General features: G+C 38.9%; 1 protein-coding gene across 1 annotated transcript in view; it reads right to left on the bottom strand.

The window, feature by feature from the left end:
- Positions 1–27,087, bottom strand: part of SDK1 (sidekick cell adhesion molecule 1) — a 2,805,673-nt gene that overhangs the window by 402,688 nt on the left and 2,375,898 nt on the right. Inside the window, exons 26-27 of the mRNA XM_044089098.1 lie at positions 23,631–23,826; positions 17,017–17,115 (exon numbers count right to left, since the gene is read on the bottom strand). Coding sequence (XP_043945033.1) covers positions 17,017–17,115; positions 23,631–23,826 — 295 coding nt within the window. The remainder of the gene's footprint in view (positions 1–17,016; positions 17,116–23,630; positions 23,827–27,087) is intronic.

Genomic DNA, 27,087 nt, shown 5'->3' with positions numbered 1-27,087 from the left:
TATCATGTGCTTTCTATTAGGCATTTAATTGGTTTTCACTAGAAGTGATACCAGATTTAAATGGAGCTGAAGTACTTTGTATTGTCTTAAGTCTGAAGAAGCGTCCTTGGAGACGCAAAAGCGCTTACTTTATGGAATAAAGAATATATTTTTTGCTCAGTGGTTTGCTTTGATTGTTGTGGAGTACCTGCCATTCTTCTACATTTGATTTTGGACATTTTTGCTTGGAGGTATGTTACACCCTTGTGGTGTTTTCTCTCTTTTTTGTGCATTTGGAATTTATTGGCTACACCCGCGGACATGACAGAAGAAGCCCTATTACAATCAACAGGAACTGCTATTACCAATGTGAATTTGGGTAGATTTAAACAACTTCTGTTCTCAGAAGGTAATCCGCTTTTGCGGCTAACCTACATGGAATTAGCTAATACAGCAACAAGACATGAAGGTGAGACTGTTAAAATCAATGCTTTACAACTAATGAGGAAGCTAGAAGATGTCTTAACAAAGATTAAAAATGTTCAATGGCAGAAAAAAACACATGGTGGCTTGTATCTCTTTTAAAATAGTCCCGAGAGGTCTCCGAATTTTGAAAATGTCAACATTCGGCTCTACATATTCCCTGCTGCTTTCTAAGTGGCAGCGACTTAACTTAGAGACAAGCAACAGTTACATGAAACTCTTAATAGAACAATATGATTTAATAGACGAGCAACTTAGCATAGAAGCTAGTGATTTAGAACACCAGCTTAGCCTCCTATTAACACAATCTCAAACAGAAGAGTTTTTCACTGAGCTAACTTCTTCCCTAGCATTATTGGACAACAGGTTGATGCAGGCTAAGAAGAAAAAATTAGAGAGAGACTGTCTCGATTTTAGTAGGGGGAATGTCTTCTCTTGGCCGAAAGAATCCACCCGGTCTATATACACAATTCCCCCACGTAATGCATCACAAATACCATCAGAACACTCCATTCTCCCTTCTAGTTCCATATCAGCGACATCACTTCCGCTTAGAGAGATTGAGAGGCAGTAGGAAGGAGAGACATCCTCGACAGTGGAAGCAAGAAGTAATATTGTACAGTTATTATCCCAAAAGGAGCTCAGTTGTGAGAAGAAAGACTCCTACAACTGATTTAACGCCCCAGTTGACAAGTGAAGATGAATCTGCACTCCATTTTCCGTTACCGTTCCGCCCACTCAACCGGCAAACATGGAGCCCATATTACAAAGGCAAGAAACGGAAGATATCGGATGAGCAGCACGAATTCCAGAAGACGACCCTGAAACTCGTAAACAAGACTTAATAGTAAATCTGTCCAAGTATGTACTAACTTCATCTGAAATATCAGTTTTAAACAAGGGACTTTCATTTATTCCTTTGCAAAATGCAGATGTAAGTGATTTAATAATAGATATTAAATGTTTTACTAGAAATATAGCATTGGGTCTACAACATGGAGACAGTACAACTGATAGTAAACAAGCATCTGTATTTAAGAAACCGTCAATATTTGTACCAATTTTGCATCCATTAATTGAGAGTTTTGAGAGGGCTTGTGCAAATGATATTCTTGCAGTATTTCAACAAGGCAAACATAATTTGAAACCAGAGTTTTATAATTTGAATGTAAATGAGAAATTAGCCTTAAAGAAATTGCAGGACAATGACACAATAGTTATACGACCTGCTGATGAAGGGGGAGCAGAGGTGTTGTTAGATCGTGAACGCTATCAAACTAGTATAAGTAGTATGTTGTCTGAGCTAGCTACACATAGAGCTCTAACGATGTCACAACTTGATAAAGTTATCAAAGATGCTTATGATGACTTATATGACATGTTAATGTGTGATGTCATTGATAGTGATCTATATAAATATTTTTTGGTTGAAAAACCATTGATTCCTACATTTCGGGGTCTTCCCAAGATACACAAAACGTTAGAAAATCCACCCCTTAGACCCATCGTCTCAGGAAGAGGTTGGCTAACTGAGTGTATCTCTATTTATTTAGAGAAACAATTGAGGCCAATAATTGATTCTACAGATTCGATTTTAAGGGACACCCAACAGTTCCTAGAAACCCTAGCACCTTACAATCTTAATGGGAGATTAAATATGCTTGATTATATGGTTACCCTAGTGGTGACATCATAGTTCACCAGTATACCAAATGATATTGGTGTAGACTTTCTGAGGTTGTATCTAATACAGAAAGGGCTAACAAATAGCCAGATTATTAGGATTACCATGCTAAGGGATTTCGTTCTCAATAATAATGTATTTACTTTCAATGGGAATTATTTCTTGCAAACTACAGGAGTAGCAATGGGTACACCATGTGCCAACTCTTATGCGAACTTGGTGTTGTCATACCTATGTCCTGGATCATATACATTTCTCTAAATACATTACATTATAAAAGATTTGTAAACTATGTCTTCCTTATTTGGGGAGGTGATCTAGATACTTTAGATGAGTTTATATCTTATATTAAAAAAAAAGGTCACAGAATATGATTGAATTTCTGGATGTATTACTTAGGAAAGATGATGGGAAGATTAGTACAGAAGTCCACAGAAAACCATGCAGAAGGAATACTCTTTTACATCGAAATAGCATGCATCCAGCACATGTACATAAAAATATAGTGAAAAATCAAGCACTAAGATGCTCCCATTTAGTGGGTGAAGATGATGTGTATCAGGAAGCCATTAGTGATATACAGAGAGATTTTATAGAGAGAGGGTATCACTCTAATGATCTCAAAACATTAGTGAAAGTAGAACGTGAGAAATCAAGACAACCATAGATTAGAAGAAGCAGTCATATACATACAGAACATAAAACTAACAACTCAAAAGTTAAGAGATTGACCATTCCTTACACCAATAATAATAATATGATAGAGATAATCAGGAGGAATTGGTGTATACTGCTACTGGATGAACACATAAGCAAGTGGTGGGTACAAGCCCTAGTTTTAGTTATAAGAACACTAAATCGTTAAAAAGGATTTTATGCTATGAGAGTTATGACAATAAGAAATTGCATTCTTCAAGAAAAGGTACTTTTCCATGTCACAGTTGCAACCAATGCAGTTTTATAGCGAATAAGAATTATTTTATACATCCAGATACACATATTAGATATGAATTCAATCACTACACAGATTGCCAAAAATGTAATAGTTTCTATGTAGGGAAGACCAATAGAACACTTAGAGAAAGGATAAGAGAACATGTTTATGCCATTAACAGAGAGAATGAAGGCAATGCAATAGCTAAACATGTTCTACAGAATGACACAACTCATCATTTTAAGTTTTTAGTATTGGAATCTATATATTCCACTGAGAGGCTAGGCAATATAAGTAATTATACAGAGAAAGAGGAAGGGAAGTGGTTTGAATGATAAGAGTCTCATTGAAACCATTTTTGTTAGATTGAGCACAGAAACATTAAGTTTAAGTGAGATATGTATTGTTGTTTATGAGCATTTGTAAAGTGTATATAGATGTTTTAATCTCTTCCTTATTATATAATATGTTTATTTAAAAATGGAATGTCTTAGTTTACTAAAATGTTTTTCTTGATTATATTATTCCTTGTATGCACTGTGTGCTTTTTTAAGAGCTGGAGAATCAGCATACATAAGATATAGCCAAGATGTATATACTAAGGTTTTTAACATATATTTTTTAAATGCGGTGGTGGTGCTGCGGTAGCGTTGTCACCTCACAGTAAAACGCTGTCCGGTTCGATTCACAGCTAGAGCATCTTCTGCGTGGAGACATGCGTGAATGGGTGTACCTTCGTTGAAGGTTGTGCATCAGGGCTGGTAACTCGGCACGTAAAAATCAACTGCCAATCATTAGCGGATCGGAGTTCCGCTGTGGCGACCCCTAACCCTTAAAGCCGAAAGACACAAACAAACATATATTTTTTAATATATATATATATATATATATATATATATATATATATATTTTCAATATATTTTTTAATATTTTGTACTATTACTGAGTTCTTGTACGTAGAAGCTCAATACAAGTGTTTTGCCCCCCACCGCCTGTTTTATACACATTCCATACACACGCGCACACATATATCTATATTTTTATCTTTCACTATTAAATGTTTTTTATATATGTGCATATAGTATAGAACATATTGTAATTGTGACTTTAAGAGCTTTTATCGTGTGCTTTCTATTAGGCATTTAATTGGTTTTCACTAGAAGCGATACCATATTTAAATGGAGCTGAAGTACTTTAGTATTGTTTTAAGTCTGAAGAAGCGTCCTTGGAGATGCGAAAGCACTTACTTTATGGAATAAAGAATATATTTTTTACTCGGTGGTTTGCTTCGATTGTTGTGGAGTACCTGCCATTCTTCTACATTTGATTTTGGACATTTTTGCTTGGAGGTACGTTACCCTTGTGGTGTTTTCTCTCTTTTTTGTAAAGTCCGAATTGCATAAAATGCATAAAATAAGAGGAAACAACCACATTTTTGCAAATCCCATAATTTTCATATTATAGGTTCATAGGTTCATACTAGGCTATCTGCCCTGGGGCAATTATAAGCCTAGCCCGATTCTGTATGGCTTACGCCACCCCTTGATTTGAGTATACTGTGCCCTTTTTAAGGTTTAGTTTACTGTGCCTCTGTCTAATAGTGACACGGGAGTAATTAAAGATATCCGAGTTAGCAGAAGTGTATGAGGTGTTCACATGTTTTTGCAGTATTACAGTAAAGTTATTTCACAAGATACAACCATTACAGAGCAGATTTTACAAAGTACAGTATTTCGGAGAGTTTATTGAGCATTTGAATGTTATTACAAGCTCACAGAACAGTTTGTTCATACATAATTACAAGGGCCATATTTTGTGCATACTTTCTGTGCATGGCAGATGAATTATGAAAACCCAGTGCACTTGTGTATGACAATAATATTGCAGAGAACTGGAGAGTGTTTGAGTAAGAGTACATTTTCATACAAGCTGCATTTTTTGATAAAGATGACCGCACAAAGGCATTTATTCTGCTTAATTTAGCTGGGTCAGAAGCCACAGAAAGGGAATGTTCATTTGTGTGTACCTGCTATCTATATAGGACAGGGGGAAAACAGTCATATTGTTGTATTGGCTGAGTCATGGGAGGACCCAGAGTGTTTAAAATGCTAATTCAGAGAAATGTGTAACCCCAGACAAATGCTAGAATGGAAAGGCACTTATTTTATACAAAGGGATCAAAGTCTGGTGAAACATTTGCAGTATATATAACTGACTTGAGAAACAAAGCTAAATGTGCAGATTTGGTGATTTAAGGGATGAGTTGACAAGATATTAAAGATGATGCTGTGAGAAAGATTTTGCTTCATGACAATGATTTAATTTTGAATAAGGCCATTGAGATTTGTTAGATATATGAGCTCACAGAAAAGCACACATATAAATAAAAGTAAATATCCCCTCGCTAAGCACAAAACTGTCAGTGAAAAGTGAAAAGCAACAAAAGTAAGAGCAGTGACAGTACCACAGCTGGGAAATTTATTACAAAAATAAAGAAAGAATCAAAACAAAGTTACAAAGAATAAATCCTTACAAAACAGTGGTAAGCGCTTTCAGGGATCTATCCCTTCATCAGACAACAGTTAAAAATCCCATAATTCATTAAATACTGGAGGTTAGTCACATGATGTTTCAAAATTTCAGTTGTACCCAATAAGGACATAACAATTAGTGCATCAGTACATATTAGCACAGTTATGCAATTAAAGAGACCATACACTAAAGAAATTATAGCTAAGATAAATAAGAAATGTGTACAACCTTGCATGGTGTAGAACTATATATAATAAAAACCTGATAATCCTAGCAACACTATATATCCATATATATATATATATATATATATATATATATATATATATACACATATATATAAAAATATACATAAATATACAATACCAGTGCATCCAGCTTATATAGATATATACATTAAAATTTTTTATGTGAAATATAAAATGCTAATATATATATATATATATATATAGAAATAAATAATCAGACAATCTAAAATACAATGTATAAAATATATAGAAAATGTATTGTAACATATTAAAAACCTAAAAATTCAAGAGAATCAATGTTTCACAGGTCAAGCTTTTAAAAAAGGTTTAAGTGACACCATTTGAGTCAACCCTGGGGGCTTGCCTGCATTAAATCTAATAATCCATCTCTGCTCAGCAGCTTCTGTGTCATTAGATAAATTACCCCACCTTAATTTCTCAGACAATATTTGTAAAACCAGAAATTTAAAAATATGTTCAGGTCCTGTATTCATGTTGTGCATGGCAATCGCACTATTCTCCTTACAGTTCCTAATATCCCTATAATGTGTTCCAGGATAATGTCCTTCAGGCGTCTATTGGTCTTACCTATGTAGAAGCTGTAGCATACTACACAGTAGGCGAAGTAGACCACATCTGATGTGGAACAATCAGCGTAGAGATTACTGCTATGACTGAATTTCTTCGAGGGATGTATAAAAGTCCTGACATTGTGTTTGTGTTTACATGCTCCACAATTTCTACACATGTATGTGCCCAATCTATCTGATCTACTGACAGCATTGGTTGCGGCAATACTATAACATAGTTCATTTCTCAATGTTCTATTGTTCCTAAAAGTGAAACTTGGCTTAGTACCAATTATAACCTGTAGGTTGTCAGTCGTGGATAGAATACCCCAATTTTTGGTTACTACATCACGTACTACACTTATGTTGCTTGCAAAAGTGAGTGGCATCCTAAGTGTGTTATCTATGTCTGTATGTATATGCCTTACCTCATCGCGATCATTGACTTGCCCGCTTGCTCGAGTTGTAGTGTGCATATTATAATAGGGTCTACATCTACCCACCCTATTGCTCCAACCATCTAAAATGCACCTATCTCTAGTTCTAGCATCATAGCTCCTGTTTAAAAACTCAGATTTAAATTGGTCCAGGGCTATTTGCAGTTCATCATCATCATTAAACTGTCTCATAATCCTGTATACTTGGCCTTTGATGATGTTGACCTTGGTATGGTTCGGGTGCATACTGATGTTATGTAGGAACGTGTTTTTTCTAGCATGTTTCCAAAACAAACAAGTTCTAATCTGGTTTAATTCATCTTTTCTTACTTTGATGTCAAGAAAGTCAATTTCAGTCATGGAATATTGAGAGGTAAATCTAAGAAATTAAGTATTATTGAGGTAACTGAAAAATGCATTTAGCTCTACCTCTGTACCATTCCACAGCAAAAAAATATCATCCACAAACCTGACATACCACTCGATATACCTGCCATATGTACTATTGGTTAACACATGTGTGCGTTCCCATTGAACCAAGGAAAGGTTGGTGTAGCTATTTCGCACAAGCTGTGCCCATAGCCACACCAACCTTTTGTAAGTATTTCTGTTGTTGAAATAAGAAAACATTATTGGTCAGTACTATATCCAACAAAGCACAAATTAGGTCACATTTGTTCTTGTTATAGTCTACACTGTGAAGTAGTTCCCTTGTGGTCTCTATTCCACATTCATTCGGAATCACAGTGAATAATGATTCTATATCCATTGTTACCAAGAAACAACAATGGTTGGTATCTATATTCATCCATTTCATCCTAAGAGTTTCAAGAAAAACCTTAGAATCTCTTAGCACAGTCTCACAATTAGATAGGAGTGGATGTAGATTCTTCTCAATAAAAATAGACAGAGGTTCAGTAACCCATCCTTTACCCAAGACTATGGGACGCCTGGGTGGAACTGACAAATGCTTATCTATCTTAGGTAAGCCATAAATCTCAGGTATAGTGGGATTACTAACTGAAAAGTATTCAAACAGTTCCTCATTAATCATACCGGTAATTAACAAATCAAACATCAAAAAAGATACTTTATCAATGACACTTCTTACAACATTGTTAGATATATTCTGATATGTGGAGTCATCATCTAATAATCGTAACATTTGTTCAACATATAGCTGTTTATCCATCACCACTATTCCCCATCCCTTGTCTGCTGGTCTTATTTCAATAGAATGCATGTGTTTTAAATCAATCATAGCATGATATTCATCTTTGCTCAAATTATAGAAAGTGTTAGAGCTGCAATTTTTGCTCACATCCAACTTCTCTCTTAGTTCTCGGTCACAGACGTCAAGGAATGTTTCAATAACTGCATTACATGGTGGAATAAACGTACTCGGTTTTTTAAATAAATTGCTGGTCATATGAGGGCTGTTGCCAAACAAAGTTTTAAGTGTTAAAGTCCGGCCACAAAGTCTAAGGTCTTTTATTACATCAGTTAAATCAGCTTTCTTTGCTGGAACAAAACTGAGCCCTTTATTTAAATGTCTCACCTGATTTTCAGTCAATGGGTGTGACGAAATGTTAAAAATCAAACTTTCCTCAACCTCTTTCTGTCCCGTCCCTCTGCACTCAGTGGTCTCCGCTGACTGCGATACGTCGGCCGTCCTCTTATTGGCAGGAGTTCCTGTAGTAAAAACGATCTATGTTGTTCACTGGGTTAAGGTCATTAGATAAACTGTTAGAAGTTAGCTGAATGTTTCTCATTTCTTTGGGTTTAACCACCGGAGCATCGCTCCTGTCAGGTTGTAATGTATGCACTTTAGAACCAAAAACCGGCTTTACACTGTTTTTTACAACACCAGCAAAGCTGGCAGTTGCATCATTGTTTATTGCTTGCTCAGACTCAGTTGGAGTGGGTGTGTCACCTATTCCTTCATTCAAATTAACTTCGTCATGGCGTTGCCTCTGTGGAGCTGCTGTCTGTCTGGTCTGGCTCTTGGGAGGGTGTTCCCTCACCCAAGAGAATACATTCCAGTGCTGGAAATCATTAAAATCCCTGTGCAATTTACGGGTTTTAACTGCAGCAAGTCTTTTCTCATAGTTTAATATATTTTCATGTAAAGTATCCAGCTTTGTACCTACTATTTGTGTAAAATAGCTATCTATAATGCTGCCATAGACACTGTAGCCCTTGCAGCACCCACTAGTAAACCCCAGAGTTTTCCAGCAAATTCCAGAGTTTGCACAGTCTCACTGAAGCATAAGAGTGAGTCAGCAAACAGACATAACAGTGAAGATGCGTGCTTATGCAGTTTCATTGCCGATTGTTATAATTGTGGTGGAAATCATGAATCTATAAGGGAAAAATGTTTAGCTTTTGGTCAGCAGTGCTACAAATGCAATACATGGAATCAATTCAAAAGGTTTTGTACACCAATAAGCCCACATTCTTTTATTAAAAGGGAACATTTCATGAAACGAGTTGATAATTAGAGAGCTGCAGCCCTACTCTTTATGTTGATGGTGTGTCAGTGCTTTATGAAACAGGCAGTGCAGTAGATTTATGGGCAAGAATTAAGTATTTTGTACTGTTCAGATAAATGGGAAATCCATAGAGATCAAAGTTGATACAGGTTCCAAGTGCAATGTTATGTTAGCAGCAATATTTGCAAGTGTGCGCCATGGGGGAAGGCTTGATTTGGTAAGGTGGGCAAAGCTTGTTGCTTATGGTGGTGAAGAAATTCAGACTGAAGGCTCAGTATGTTACTCTGCTGGAAGAAAGTATGACTTATTATTTTATGTGGGCAAAAGGCACATCCAGTCATTAGGGCTAAGAGACAGTTTGAAAATGGGACTGCTTTCATTTAGTAAGGAAGTCCATCACATTAGCTTAAAAGACCGCTGTTCTAATTTCAGCCAGTACATTTTTTCTACCTATGCTGATCTTTTCAAAGATAAACTAGGGAAGCTTCCAGTTGTGTACTCCAAGAAATTAGATCCAGATGTCAGTCCAGTTATCAGGCCAGCTCGAAAAGTTTGAATAGCCATGCAGGACAGAGTCAAAGCCAAGCTAGATAAAATGGTGCAACAAGGTGTGATTTGTCCAGTTCCAGAACCAACTGAGTATCTTCCATGGTGGTAGCTCATAAGAAAAGCTCAGATGACATCAGAATATGTAATGATCCATGTGACTTGAACAAAGCACTAAAAAGACCTCATCATCCCATGCACGCAGTCAAAGAAGTCACAGCTTTGATGTCAAGTGCCACTATTGTTTTCTGCCTCAGATGCAGAGAGTTCATTTTGGCAAATCCAGCTTGAAAAGAAATCATCATTGCTCACTATGTTCAGTACTCAGTCTGGAAGGTACAGGTTTTTGAGAATGCCATTTGGGATTAAATCTGCAAGTGAAGTCTTTCAACGTGCAATGGAGCAACTTATTTCTGAGTATCTTTGCTATTATAGTAGACAACTTAGTAGCAGGAGGTGAAATGGTGAAGCTGAGCATGACAGAAACCTCAGAAAAGTTCTGGAAAGAGCACGTCGAGTGAATCTTAAGCTCAACCCACAGAAATGCAAATTCAGGCTATGACAGATTACTTACCTTGGTCATTTATTTCCCAGTTCAGGCTTACAACCAGACCCTTCAACGCAAACCGCCATTCTTGAGATGCCAGCTCCAAACAATGTTCAAGCTCTACAACATTTTCTTGGCATTGTTAATTATCTAGGCAAGTTCATTTCAGACTTGAGCTAACTTTCAGCACCACTCAGAGAGCTGACGTGCAAAGATGTATCCTGGTTTGGTTACAGCAACATCAAAGTGCATTTGATATCCTGAAAAAGAGAATTGCTAGTCCACCAACTGTCAGATACTATGACATTCACAAGCCAGTTACTCTTTCCTGTGATGCTTCAAGATTTGGTCTTGGTGCAGTCATTCTACAAGAGGATCAACCTGTTGCCTATGCATCAAGAACTCTTACCGAAACTGAAATTCAGTATGCCCAGATCAAGAAAGAGCTTTTGACAATTGTGTTTGCATTTTCGAAGTTCCATAACTATGTTTATAGTAGACCTATCCAGATCGAAAGAGACCACCAACCTTTAGTCACTATATTGAGAAAACTTATGCATTTAGCTCCAGCCTGACTGCAATGTATGATGCTGAGACTGCAGAAGTATAATTTCACTCTTGTCTACAAGAAAGGCAAACTTCTTTACCTTGCTGATACCTTATCCAGATCACCCAGAAACATCACAGAACAGCATGAGAATGAGAACTTTGATTTTTGAAGTCATGGAAGTAAGACATTTTTCTTCCACACATCTTGATGAGCTGAGAGATCACACAGCCACAGATCCAATTTTACAGTCTCTCAACCACTTTATCAGTTAAAGATGGCCATCAAAACAATCTAGTTTACCTCAAGAAATGCAACCTTATTTTCCATGCAGAGATGAGATTTTGTCTAGCAATGGTATTATTATGAAAGGTCCAAAAGTCATTGTTTCAAAATCCTTGCAACAAGAGTAAAGTACTATCTTGCATCGTGGTCATCCAGGAACCGACTCTACCAAAAGAAGGGTAAGAGGACTAGTATTTTGGCCTTCTGTGTCACAGAACATTAACAGAGTACTTGAATCTTTTCTGTGTGTAATAGTACTAAGCCACATCAACAGAAGGAACCACTTCAGCTGAACCAGATTCCGGAACTACCTTGGTTGAAGTAGCCACCGACATCTTCGAGTGGAATGGTCAGCATTACTTGGTGTTAGTAGACTCTTATTCCAATTGGTTAGAGATTGACTAACTTCCCAGTCTAGCATCCAGTACTGTCATTACTAAGATGAGGCATCATTTTGTAGCCCGCACAAAGTTATTTCTAACAATGGCACACAGTTCACAAGCTAACAGCTCAAAAGATTTGCTGAAGAATGGGACATTACTTATGTCATGAGTAGCCCCGAGTATCTGCACTCAAATGGTGTGGCAGAAGGTGCAAAAGTGAAAAACAGTTACTAGAGAAGTCAAAATGAGATAATAGTAATGTTTTCCTGAATCTCTTGAGTCTCAGAAATATTCCTCGTGATAAACACAGGTTCATAGGTTGGTACTAGGCTATCAGCTCTAGCGGCCTATACAAGCCTAAACATCTAAATGAAGAGCCAGCAGACTGTGATGAGCTGTAAAGATTATTTATTGTAAAAAACACATAAGCAAACAGACCGGTTTCGGCTTGACAAAATTTAACAGCCTTCCTCAGTGTTAAGTTTAGACCATAAAGCACTGTGCTTAAATACCTGATGGTTATACCAATAAGCCATGTCATTGGTTAATTAATTATAAATATTCATTTAATCCAGATGAGAATAAAGCACCTAATTTTATGATCGACTTTTTTTCTTTAGCGTCCAAAAGACTATGTCAACCTCCTTTGTTTGTCTTATTTCCTAATATTTTATCCCATAACAATTCCCTGGCTATTTCTTCCCACAATATTTACTTCCCTGGACCCCTGTCTAGCAGGGTGACTGACGTGATCCCTGGGGTGAATTTCCTATCTCCCATCCAATCGTCAAGATTCCTTTTGAAGAGGGCCAAAGAGGCGCTCTGCTGGACATGTATGGGCAGTCTATTCCAGAGTATGGGGAGTCTCTGGGTCAAGAACCTATCCCTCCAGCATGTTTTGTTCACTGTGATGACAAGGGTTAGATCCCTGGAGTGTGTGGCTCTGAGGGATTGGGATTTCTTTAAGTTGTTGCAGATGTCTTGAGAGGTACATACCAAATGGGGCATTGTATTCTATAATGGGTCTAATAAGGTATGAGTACAGTGGGACAATGACCACCTTTTTTTTGGATGAAAAGTCCTTACTGATGAGGTGTGCCACATAAAAGGATTTCCTGACTGTTCTGGCAATGTGGTTATCAAAGGTGAGACCACTGTCCACCTGTGTCCCTAAGTCTCTTATCACACTTTCGGTGTTTAGTGTACTGTGTTTAGTGTACTGCCACCTATGTGGTAATTCATGGGTACATGTTTTTTCCCCAAAGGGGATAACTATACATTTTTTGGCATTGAGCTTGAGCCCATGGCTCTGGCACCAAGCATCTGTTTCTGTAAGGCCCTTTTCTAGAATATCCACATCATTTGGGGATTCAATAATGGCTCCCAGTTTGCAGTCATCTGCAAACTTTGCTAGCCAGAGTCCCTTAGTGTTGGCCTGTACTTCAGAGAAGTTGATGCAAAACAACAGCGGTCCCAGGACTGAACTCTGAGGTACTCCACTTGTCACTTGTCTGGAGCTGGATTTGGAGCCGGCTACTTTTACAGTATGGGTTCTGTCAGTAAGCCAGTTGGCAACCCATTGAGTGATGTAGGGATTAATGCCCAGCTTAGTATGTTTATCTATGATTCCAGAGTGGGGGATGGTGTTGAAGGCCTTGGCGAGGTCCAGATATGCTGTGTGGACTTGCCTTACCCTCATCCACAGCTCTGGAGACTCATTCAAAGAAGTCAATCAAGTTCAGGAGACAAGATCGGCCCTTCACAAACCCAAACTGGGTGGGGTCTAGTGTCTGAAGGCTGCCAATGTCTTTTTTTATAAGTTACATGATAATACGTTCTATGGCCTTGCAGATCAGGCTCGTCAGACTGATGAGGCGGTAGTTCCCAGGATCCAAGGTGGATCCCCCCTTGTGGAGTGGGATAGCTGTAGCTGTGCGCCACTCAGTGGGCATGAAGCCTGAGGTGAGGCTATGATTAAACATGACACTTAGGTGGGGTGCTAGTTCACTTTGTAGCTCATGTAGTACACAGCCCGGGATGTCGTCTGGTCCCATGGATGCTGTATTCTTAGCTTTGGAGAGTGCGATTTTTACCTGTGTGGCCGTTATTAACAGAATTTGGCAATCTTTCGGTATTGTGCTGGGCCCTTTAGGGGGTGAGAGGTGGGTGAAGTTGTCACTGAATCGATCTGCTAGGATATTGGCAATATCCTTGGGATCAGTATATTTAATGCCATTCCATTGCAGCTTAGAGCAGATCTGACCATTGCCATTTAGATTCTTGACATAGCTATAGAATGCCTTGTGGTTGTCTTTGGAATCTTTGGCAATTTTATTTTCGTAACTACCTTTGGAGGATTTTATGAGGGATTTCAGCTTCTTACTGAGGCTGGTAAGGGAGTTTTTTGCATCCTGGGATTTTCCTCTTTTTTACAACAGTTTCTTCCTTTTGTTGTAAAGTGTGTTTATGGCAGGGGACCACCAGATTGGCTTCCTTTTTTGGGAGGAGAGCATCTTGGGTTTATTTGGGATGACATGATTCATGCACGAGTGGATGTGCTCGTACAGTGCCTTAGTGTAGGATTCAGCAGTCGAACTTTCAGTTCCCGTCTGCACGGGTGTCATGAAGTTTGTCACTTCTGACTTGAGTTGCATGAAGTTGGCTTTGGAGAAGTTTTTTACATAGGTTTTCTTACTGGGGGGTGGGAGAGGGATGTGGATGCCAAGGATGATTAGCTTATGGTCAGACCTGACCAATGAGGGGGTGACCATAGATGTGGAGCATCGATTTCCCATGTTGGTAATGACCAGGTCTAGGATATTGGAGCCCCTGGTGGGACTATGGATTAGTTGATCCAGGGCATTGGAATTTATGAATTCCAAGAACCATTGGGCAAAGGTGTTGGTACGAGTAGTTTTCCCAGTTAATGGCAGGATAGTTGATATCACCCAGTATTAGGGTGTTTGGTTGTATCGTAATATTTTCTAGTATGTTTAGAAAGGTGTAGTGAGAATCTTGGGGCATGGTGGGGGATGTGTAGCAAGCTACAATTTGGTTTGCAGTCTTACCTAGTGTTAGTTGCACCTGGAGAATTTCAGATGTATTCTGTTGGGCAACTAGCCTGGTAGTGTGAATATCCTTGGTGAATATGGACACTCCTCCACCTTTAGTGTTTCGGTCCTGGTTTGGTGGCCGAAAAGTGTGGTAAGAGTTGTAGCCTGGTATTGCAGGGGTGCTCTCTGGAACCTTAAACCAGGTCTCAGTTACTGCACAGATATCGATGTTCTCCATTTTTAGGAGTGCCTTGAGAGAGTGCATTTTGAGGTTTAGACTTCTAGCATTACCTTCAGATTTTTCATGCTTGTACCTGTTATGCTGGTGGTTTTGTCCTTTAAACTTTGCCTAAAAAAGGCACTATAGGGGTGGCAAGAGCCTTAACCAGTAACCTGAATCCCAGGGGTGACAGGTGAGACCATCTCTGGCAAAGCATTGTGGTCTGTCGATCGTGTTGTCCCAGGCAGGCAGATACTGGATCCTCTTTGAATGACACCAGAAGCTTAGCCAGTTGTTGAAGTCAATCATTTTGTCCTTGTACTGTGGTATCATTCCGGATGAAGGCAGGATGCTACTCAGGGCTAGGGTCATACCTGCCTGGGCCACATGATCCGAGAGCTCTTCCATGTCACTTTTTCATGTAGTCCAGGGAGGTACATCTCAAGTCATTCACTCCAACATGGACAATGACAAAGTCATATTTGTACTTGTTGTGGAATGACTGGAGTGCATGCGTTATGTGGCGGATCCTGGCACCCGACAGGCAGCTTACTGTAATTTTCCCCTTGTTCAGCCTGGTGAGTGGGACATCAGTGTGCCTGACTATAGAGTCACCTATGACTGAAGTGTTGGGTATGTTGTCTTGCCTTAGGAGCTGTTGTTGGGTGGCACACTGGTGTTGTGAGCTATGTGACACTTTGGTTGTGATTGGCGTTTGTTTGCGTTTCAGCTTCGGAGGTCCTTGTTGCTTGGGCAGGTTACTGTTCGGGGCCTCCGCATATGAGGGTTTAGTTTTGCTATGTGAGGGTGTTGGTGGTGTGGGTTTAGAAGGGCTATGTGTTGCTTGAGGTGTAGTGTGGGTGTTAACCATCTCCTCTTGACTGTCTAGCACAATCTTGGGTGAAGAGAGCTTTGCTTCCAGTTTGACTATGTAAGTGCATCTCTCGCAGGTTGTAGTGCTGGGTGGTAGGAGGTTCACCTGCCCAGAGACTTCTGTAAACCAGAACCACATTACCAATCAGTAGTCGACTGTTGGTTCCATGTGTCAAGAACAACACGTCAGTGAAAAACAGTCTGTTGAAGAAGCGTTTAACCCAGAAGTCCTACTATGACAAAACCAGCAAACCGCTCAATCTATTATGAGAAGTGGTAAGGATGCAAATCTCTAAAGGTTATGATCGGACTGGAGTTGTGAAGACTATTTGTCTAGAGCCGAGATTGTACGTTGTGGAATCACACGGAGCAGACTTTAGGTGGAATCGGAAACACTTGAGACCGGTGTCCGAGCTTATAACACAGCACATAACCTGTGAGGAAGACTATCTCAGAGTGAGTTGCCCGGTGTTCCAATTCCAGCGGAAGTTCCAGGGAATATTTCCATTTCTGTGATGAATCCAGAAGTTCTTGATAGGAGTTGTTCATCAAAGACCGTCTCTGTTGCTAAATTCAGTCCAGATTGCTATGTTATGAGATCCGGTTGTATCTCCAGACCATCTAACAGGTACACGGCAACTTGGACATGAACACTGTGTTTGTTTCCAAAGTCTATAATAATGCATGCCTAACTTTAATGTTTTTTTACTAAGAGCAATCTTTTTAAGAGGGAGGATGTAGATTAATGTGTGTATGTATCTTTAAGAAGCTATCCAAGAGCTTGCATAAGTGTATAAATACTGAGCACGTGCAAGTCTGACTGCCATGTTGTCGTAAGCTATCGAGATGCAAGCATGTATGTATGTAAGGTCTGTCCGTTAACCAATTTGTTTTTTTGATGCTGCTATCCATCCTGATGTGTTTCTATGTATTAAAGCATCTAAACAAAACACCTCACCTGCTTGTCATCTATGTTAGAGAGGGATGAGTGACAGGTGCCTTCCAGCACCATCTAGCATCTCCAAAGAGCAGGGGAAGTTCCCGAATGTCCTGGCCAAATTTACCCTAGTGATTAAATACCACCTCAAGTCTCTCCTGAAAAAAAATAAACTTTAGCCTAGTGGAACTAATCCAGTCAACAAAAGATAAATAAACACATACCCCAGTAATGGACGGAGAGTAACTTGCACTGTGTGAAGCTTACCCTGGATTATTCCATTTGGCTCTTCTGGAGGTTGCCACACAATACGTACAGAGGTCAGCCTGACATCAGGAAACACAAGTCTTACAGGTGGCCCAGGAACTGTTAAGGAAGCAGAAGAATACAAAGTTAAACAAAATATATATAACGGGTTTCAGTTCCCAGCATGCACTCTCAGGACAGAGCCTCGTGTTTACATTGTAAAACAAAAATAAAAATCCAGTCAAAATTATTTTAATTTTTTAAAATTTTACAGACTATAATTCCACAAGTACTTTTTCTTGTAACTCTTCAAGAAAGTTCATCAGTTGACTTAGTACATAACATAATAATCTGTATTTAAGTTCAATAATTATAAAAGTGGCAGTTATGATCTATACTACACAAATAAGTAAAATGTGAAATAATGCAAAAAGGCAAAACAATGCATCACCATGGGATACTGATGGGTCCCAAGAAGGTGTAAATGTTATTCAGAAATTATATTATCCAAAATTTGTAATGCAATGGATATTATTTTGCAATTTTAAGATAGCTTTCATTGTATCATTTTACATATATCTACACACACCAGCAAGTATTCCTGGCATAAACTAGTACACTAGAACAGTTTTTCTGTATGCCCTCAGAGCTAACACCAGATACAGTGATCAGACATGGGCTTTGCAAGTGCTTAACACCAGTAGGTCTGCTTCCATGCTGTGAGCATCACACCAGCTACTGCCTGCCATAAAAACAATGAAACTCACCCAAACACACTCCTCACATCAAGACATCATCTCATAGCTCATCCTGCAATACCCCTACACTTATCAGTTTTATTCTTCTTTACTTAATTACTTTCTATGGACAGGAAAATGCTTGATACACACCAAATTCTACTTACCATACAGATGTTGCTCCAGAGTCCAGACCTCAGTATCTACCAGAGTCATGAGTCAAGATTTCAACGAATAAGATGCTTCACTCTCTCTCTCTCTCTCTCAAGAACAGAAAGCCTACTAAGGCAGCTACTCTTGCTGCTAGCAACCAATAACTCTCCCCCCTCCGCCTCTGCAGCCTCAAAAAACATTCAATCCAGATCTCTAGTGTCATGGCTAAATAATGACTTATCACAGTAACAATGGGATAGCCATAAAAACAGCAACAGCGGGACAGCCATAACAACAGCAGCAGCAGCAGGACAGCCATAACAACAACAACAACAATGAAAAAGCCATAACAATAAGAATGGGACAGCCATAACAGCAACAATGGGATAGCTATAACAATGGCAGGATATTCATAACAACAAAAACAAAGGGATAGCCACAACAACAATGGGACAGCCATAGCAACACAGGATAGCCATAACAACAACAGGCTAGTCATAACAACAGGACAGCACAGTGGTGCAGCGGTAGCATTGTTGCCTCACTGCAAGAGTTTCTCTGGTTCGATTCTTGGCTGGAGTGCCTTCTGTGCAGAGTCTGCATGTCCTCTCTGCATTTGCGTGGGTTTCCTTTGGGTACTCCGGTTTCCTCCCATGCAAAGACATGTGTCTGGAGTGTTTCTCCCTGGACCTCCGCTGAAAATTGGCTTTGTTCCAAGTCGGACTTTCCTGATAAACAAATGTTCATCATCTTTCGGCTTTTCCCATTAAGGGTCGCCACAGCAGATCATCTCTTTCCATTTCTTCCTATCCTCTGCATCTTGCTCTGTCACACCAACCGCCTGCACGTCCTCTCTCATCACGTCCATAAACCTTATCTTAGGCCTTCCTCTTTTCCTCTTACCTGGCAGCTCCATCCTTAGCATCTTTTTCCAAATATACCCATCATCCCTCCTCAGCACATGTCCAAACCAATGCAATCTCGTCTCTCTTGCTTTGTCTCCAAACTGTCCAACATGAGCTGACCCTTTATTATACTGATTCCTAATCCTATCCATCCTAGTCACACCGAGTGTAAATCTTACCATCTTTAACTCTGCCACATCCAGCTCTGACTCCTGCCTTTTTGTCAATGCCACTGTCTCCAACCCATATAACATAGCTGGTCACACTACCCTCTTGTAGACCTTCCCTTTCACTCTTACTGATACCAGTCTGTCACAAATCACTCCCGACACTCTTCTCCACCCATTCCACCCTGCCTGTACTCTCTTCTTCACCTCTCTTCCAGATTCACCATTACTCTGAACTGTTGATCCCAAGTACTACTCTACTCCCTGCATCCTCACCATTCCTCTACCTTCCCTCTCATTTACACACATATATTCTGTCTTAGCCCTGCTGACCTTCATTCCTCTGCTCTCTAGAGCACATCTCCACCTCTCCAGAGTCTCCTCAACCTGATTCCTACTCTCACTACAGATCACAATGTCATCTGCAAACATCATAGTCCACAGGGCCTCCTGTCTGATCTTATCTGTCAACCTGTCCATCACCACTGCAAATAAGAAAGGACTCAGAGCTGATCCTTGATGTAATCCCACCTCCACCTTAAACTGATCTGTCACTCCCACTGCAGTCCTCACCACTGTCACACTACCCTCGCACATATCCTGTACCACTCTTACATACTTCTCTGCCACTCCCGACTTCCTCATACAATACCACAACTCTTCTCTAGGCACCCTGTCATATGCTTTCTCCAAGTCTACAAAGACACAATGCACCTCCTTCTGACCTTCTTTGTATTTCTCCAATAACACTCTCAGAGCAAACATTGCATCTGTAGTGCTCTTGCCTGGCATGAAACCATACTGCTGATCACTAATCATCACCTCCCTTCTTAACCTACCTTCTACTACTCTCTCCCATAACTTCAAGCTGTGACTGATCAATTTTATCCCTCTGTAGTTACTGCAGCTCTGCACATCACCCTTATTCTTAAAGATAGGTACCAAAACACATTTCTCCACTTCTCAGGCATCCTCTGACTTTCCAAAATTTCATTAAACAATCTAGTTAAAAATTCCACAGCCATTTCTCCTAAGCACCTCCATGCTTCCATTGGTATGTCACCTGGGCCAACAGCCTTTCCATTCTTCACCCTCTTCATAGCTGTCCTTACTTCCTCCTTGCTAATCTGTTTCACTTCCTGATTCACTATCCCCACATCATCCAACCTTCTCTCTCTCTCATTGTCTTCATTCATCAGCCTCTCAAAATACTCTTTCCATCTACTCAACACACTCTCCTCTCTTGTGAGTACCTTTTCCTCACTATCCTTTATCACCCTTACTTGCTGCACATCTTTCCCAGCTCTGTCCCTCTGTCTAGCCAATCGGTACAGGTCCTTTTCTCCCTCTTTACAAATGTTAAATAAGTAAATAAATAAATAAACAAGCAGGATAGACAAGATAGTCATAGCAACAACTGGACAGTCATAACACCAGACAATGAGATAGCCATAACAACATCAACAATTTGATAATCATACCCTCACTTTACTCAAATGACAGAATAATTAATATGGCTCTCTGCAGCCTGATACTAAGGCTGCACATGATCTCTGACAGCATTACTCCATTACAATAGGAGACTGGATAAAAAAAAACAGCAGACAAGAGCAAGACAAAATGTACCTAAAGGTAAACTTTAGCTATAAACAAAAACAGCAAGCAAAAAGGCAGCTGGGTTTTTGTAAAATATTCTGCAGAAACACTGTATGAAAAAACAGAGAGCATAACCACAACGTTATACCACCAATTAAATAAACAATGATGGAAAACAAGAAAGGGATATGGGAATCCTAAGTGAAAGACCTGCTCTGGAACTGCTGTTAAAAAAGGGATAATTAGTAGAGCATATAAAATACAGCACAGCACAGGTTACAGAAGCTTGGTAAGAGAAGTTTCAATAAGCAAGTCACAAGAAAATAGTGGGAGGGCATATGCACGTCTCTAGAAGATTTAGGATTTTTGCTTGGAAGTCTTTGCACAGATATTTTAAACCCCAAGCAGACTCCAAAGAATTTTTCCTGAGGTAGATGGCAAATACTGGGGAAGAAACAGGTAAAAGGGAACATGTTTTGGGAATGTAATGAGTTGGCAGACTTTAAAAATTCCCCATAGGGGAATATTGGGTGAGCAAATGGGTGTAACTGAGGAAATGATTTTTGAGGTGGGACACAGGATCTGAATTGCATAGCTGTAGTAGGGTCTTGTTAATTCCAGTGGCTACCAAAAAAAGCAATTATTACAAAATGGAAATCAAAGTCTAAACCAAGTGTATTTGAGGTAGAGAATGTTGTAACACGGAGAAAAAAAACTGTCAATATTATGATTGAGTACGTTGCTTTTCAGTAAGGTGACATGGACCCCATGTGCTATAATTTCTAAAGAGCATGAAAGCAAATGTCCATAAAAAGGGGACGTAGTTAGAGCTAATTAGATTTATATCCTGCAGTATGACAGAATGTCATTATGTGACTAGAAGTAAATTCACACATTATGTTTATCATTATACAAACTTCTCTCTCTCTCTCTTTCATCTGTATTAGCAGAGGCACATTCTCCTAGAATTTGTCCTGGTATCTGTACTATCCCAAATGTTTTTTTTTTGTTAAACTGCATTTATGGTGTTACAAAATTTAAATGATTTGAAAAGACAAGCTTCTATCTGTACTAAGACATCATTATCAGCCTAGTCAGACTAATCTTCAATATGTTTACAGACAGGATTCTTTTTATTTATTTATTCTTTTTTAACTGGGTTAGTAGACTAGTCCAAAGGCATCCAATAAAGCTATTTAGTCATGATATGGTCCAGTCATAAGTTAGTTTAATATGAAGATTCACAATTGTTAACTGCAGCAGTATACACTTAAAGTGCCTGCTCCACATTTTGTCTTGTTACCATGTGCTTCACATCTGTGTTATCCATGTTTTCAGTCAGCTGTTCTCATCTAACACAAAGTTACAGCAACACTGATTGAAATAAGCGTTATTAGCTTAGCCAGATAAAGACGACCTCTGGCCGACTCGATGTGTATCAATCCCATCCAGCTAGTCATTTCCTTCTGGAAACAAACTACATATTCCTCAATAAACTTTGCTAAAGTAGCCTGACCATCGTCTTTCAGGGGGATCTGTGACGTCTGTTAAAGACTGTCAATACCTCTGCCTTCCCATTCATAATAGAAATACAAGCTGCTAAATTCAGAACTACATCTTATTCACAAGTAAAAATTAAAAAAAAATGTGGGAAACAGGACAATCCTGACAAAGATGTCAGTGACCCTAAACAGCAAGCCACAGATTTAAGGCCACAGTCACTAAAAATATCTATTACTTTTAAAATATTTTTTATTAATGCATGTTTCTGTATTAGTTTAGCTGCTGCCTCCTTCCCCAAAATGTATAGTTCCTGGACTTCTACTGCTTGAAGTTCCATGGAGATGGACAACAGGTGCTGGTCAGACTTGACCCACAAGAACCACAGAATGAACTCCGTCTGCTCTTTCTTCTTTTTTATTTTTGGTTCACCATTTATCCAGTTTCTTGCTAGAACTCCCATGTACAGCATACTATCCAGCGGTACGGGGGAAGCAAAGGGCTGTCTGAGCCAGAAATCAGAGTCAAAGGTTCACTGCCAGTTCAATTCACAGTTCTGTCAACAATCCAGGGAAACTGCTTTGCCTTATAATCCTGCAATGTTAATTTCTTTCAAATCCTTCACAACATTCTCCCTCACTTTGGTCAATACTGACAAAGCTCTGAAGAGTTACTGCCTTGGTATAGGTTCTGAAAAATTCATTCAGCTGGCCTTCATGTTTTGTGAAAGAAGCTCTCACGAATTAAAAGAAAATTGCACAAACTGTACTGTTCTCACCTCAGCAGTCTTGCTGTCTACCAGGGCCAATTTAATTATTCTACTGAAATTGCTTAAATAGCTATATATAATTTCTCTTGAGAAGTTGCTCTCCTCTACAATATTAACAATGAGCAATATGCTATTGTATATTCTTCACACACATTATATGGAAAAAAGAGGAGGGGATGGATTCCATGGATATCTAAATGCTAACATGCTCCCATTTCTGAAAGTAATTTTATTTTATTATCACATCAACTTCCTTGTAAAAAATAGTTTCTATAATTCAGCTCAGTAATTAAGGTATGCACTGAGCCTTTTAATGGGAGATAAAACCTTTAAAAACGTCCCTTAGTACAAGATAACTCATTCTGCTGAACCCAGTTTACTCTGTGAATTAAAAACCAATACGGAAACTTTCATTTATTTTTCCGTGCGGTACATCTCTTGACAAAGTAACACACTCTTCCATGTCTTTCCTCCTGCTAACAATCTGTTAAGTGTAATCACATCCTGGAAACCAGCTAACTGAACTCAATTGGCATAAAACATTTTATTATACATTTTTTAAGAGAAAGATGTACTTATTGCAGCAGGATTTATTAACTTGCTGTTTTATACTGTAAAAAAATACATGAAGTTAAGCTGAACATTTTTAACAAAACTACAAGGCAGCACTTAAATTTTCAAGCCATCCAGCATGCCTTTTACACAAAGCCAAGGAGAGCAGACAAAAGTTAGTTTTGCAGAGGCACTTATTTTGATTCTGTTAATAATCTCCCTCTACAATCGATAGAGCTAAGGATTCTATACCTACCATCATCTTTGGTTCTCACCAGAACAGGTGGTGAGCTAGGGACCCCATCTCCCATGCGAGTAAATGCCAACAACTGGATCTCATAAAGGACATACTTCCGCAGACCACCCAAAAGCAGGGACTGTGTTATGTTTCCTTTTACTATCTGACTAAAAGGAGGAGAGTTAACATCCGAGTTCTTCTCTCGATACAGGACCTGTGAAAATAAGATTACAGAATTATGGACCGACTAGAAGACTTAAGATTTTGTTTAATGATATTTTATTTAGTTTTGTGCACATTTAAGTACCAGTCCTAGCCTCAACATCTTATACTTTCCAGTTAATAATCTCAAAGTATTTTCAGCCTTGCACCACACTTCTTTCTCATCTTAGTTCTTCTATTCGTATGACACCACATCCTTCAAAACCGTCTGGTGTACTGGTAACATCCAGATTGCAAGGACAGGTGCTGTGGCTTGGTGTCAGTCATTCCGCATTCATTCCATGTAATAATATAAGTTGTAGATGACGGGTCTATTTCATATGTTTGAAGTTTTATAACACTAGTCAGGTAAGTTCCGTTTTTTTTTTTTTATTATACGTTCAATGTTTGGAACTTCGAACATTTAAATTCAATTATTTAACGTTCTAAATTTTCAAACTTCGAACATATAATATAGACCCATAGATGACTGATAACTTTCACACTTTAAAATGTGCCACTTTTTTTAAACAAAACTTAGTGCCTAGCAGATTCAAACAATGAACAGTATAGCCACACAAATGCAGTGATGAACAGAAAATCTGCCCTCCCTGTAAAGTTGACAGATGCAAATTATTCTTTGGAAGAGAGTACCTAAAGTGCAACTACCTACCTAACAGGTTCAAATGTAGACAAAAAGTTAGCCAAATATACCTTGATCTACTCAAAGTTTCTGTGACAAACTGTACTTTTAGTGGATAAAAATGCTAGCTATTCAATAAAGAAGGCATGAGGAAAAACTTGGTGCCTTAAATACTTAAAATAATTTCTTAGAAAGCTTTCTTAAATGCCTTATAGTGCCTTAATGTGGTTATAAAATACCAACCTTCCTATCAGGACTTGTGCTGCAAAGTCCAGAAAGTTATGTGGCTCTTAATTATACTGTTTGTATTGGGTGATACTGTCTTGTGATTAGATTCCAGCACTTTTATTCAAGATTCTTTTAAAAGCATGTTACACTGGGATAAAAGGTCTAAATAAAAATCAGTAATTTACCAGTACCTGGAGAAGGGGACAGAATCTTCCTTAAGTAAACAGCTGTGATGAGCCTAGGCAGATGATAATGTTAATAAAATACTAAATAAAAGTAGTGGCATAAAAATGAATGATGCTATTTAACAAGGATCCAAATATAGATAGGACAAACCACACTTAGCACAGTCATTAATCAAGCACATGAAATCTTGGAAATTAATACAAAGGCTAAAAAGTTTACAGAAAAAAATGTGATTATGATATGGGACAATCCATTAATAATTGGGGTACATCCAAAACTACTGACCGTTTCAGGTATGACTAATTGAAAGCAGAATGCTAACTTAAGCTGGTATCCCTGTATGGGGCCTATCAACAACTAATTTGTTAATGTTTTATACAGATGGAGTGTATACATACTCTTTTTCTGACATCCTTTTTTAATCTATGAATGCATGTTGAACATTTTTCAGGCATCGAACACTGCAGAAATATAAAATCACTGATGTACGTAACATTTTGAAGGTCCTAACCATCCAATAAAAGGAATTATGAAAGTCTGCATTTGAAAATGAGACCAGCTAAGTTGTCAATGTGGTGGCCATGAACAGATTCAAGTCAATTCACTGAAATCACTTTCAGCGTAAGCTACCATCAAAGCATGCATAACATTGAAAGCTACTCTGATTAGATGTAAAGCTTGCAAAAAGAAAAATATTTTTTATGAGAAGGAAGCCCTCCTTACTCTGCCATTATTCACTGTGCACAAACTGAGTGGGAGAAGAAAAAACATTCTGCCAGGAAAAAAAAAATTATTTTACTGGATGTACCCTACTCAAGAACTAACTATTCAGCAAACTAAAGTAAAACATACATCTAAGGTCAAATTCTGGCAGAACTTCAGTAAAATAAAAACATAAAATAATTGTGATCAGATGAGGAGTGGGGTTTGTTTTTATGTGCATTTTTTAATGAAAGTGGCTTCAAAGAAATTATATAATTCTGCATGAATAACATAAAAGAGAAAATTCACACTGAGGTCTACAGTCTGCAGTCTGCAAAGGAGATCTAATAAGAGAGCAGCTTGGAATATCTAACTTTCTCTCTCTTCTTTCCCACTAGATGACATGGCAAAAGTGTATACCCTCACTGACCACCTGGAGGCTTGGCCACCACTGCCTTATACGCAGTTGTCTGATCTGATCATCACCACCACTAAGACTGCAGTACTTCAAGCTACTCTGATGTACTTTTACAATTCTCCTCTCCCTAACTGCATCTTTTATGGCAGTAGCATGCTGGAGTTTTTTTCCAAGGTGTGAAATCTTGGCATGATCCACGATAACGGGCCTCAGGTGTTAACTATGATAAAGTCTGTCATACATCTTATTACTCATTCACTTCCCAGCAATGACGGTCAGGTGGGAAAGAGGAAGCCAGCTTGCTGATCCTGCTGAGTGGCCTATCACTCCCCCTAATGTACTGCCTGGTACAGGGAACATGCCTCCAAGTTAGTTACTCACTTGGCTAAGTATGTAAGCTCATACTCAGTCTAGTACGCCACAGGTGCAATACCTAGTGCTCCCACTAGGCGTCACCCAGATGGTGAGCCAAATATGCTTCCCTCCCACAAAGATGGATGAAGCTGCTGCCACTACTCACTTCACTTGCATTCTCTCCATCTAGCTCTGTCAGGTGCCCTAGCCAACTTAAGCTACCTGGGCTATAACCACAGCTTTATCCCTCTATGCCACCAGAGCAAACTAGCAGAATCTGTTTTTCCACCCCTCATCATGTCAACTACTTCTGCAGCTTTGTGTTTTGACTTTCTCACCTACTAAGCCATGGATTACTGTTGGATTTCTTACTAAAGTTGTTATAGCATGTTAAAGTGTTTGTACTTCATCCTCAATATATAACACAGTATTCGAGGAACAATTCCACTAACAGCAGCTGGTATTTTAACTTCTGTAGCTATGTAAAGGTTAAACCTATTTGTTTTCATTCAGGAAAGAGACACCAATTACTGATTCCTCTGGACATTCTACAACAAATATGCCAGGACCCTAGAAAATGGTATTTAGATTCTGTGGGCTCACATTTTTGTTTGTATTCTTCTCACTTCTCTTCCAAGACCTTTCCAGCTTCTGGACAATAGTTACCTTCAACGTTCACCTGTCTTACCACATGGACTGCTTCCTCCTGCTTGCTAAAAAGGGATAGGTACCTTCTTCTTTCG

The sequence above is a fragment of the Protopterus annectens genome, chromosome 12.part0 (genome assembly GCF_019279795.1).
Source record: "Protopterus annectens isolate FY-2018-M chromosome 12.part0, PAN1.0, whole genome shotgun sequence".
NCBI lineage: Eukaryota > Metazoa > Chordata > Ceratodontiformes > Protopteridae > Protopterus > Protopterus annectens.
Note: the sequence above shows the minus strand (reverse complement) of the source record. Positions and strands in the feature narration are given on the sequence as shown.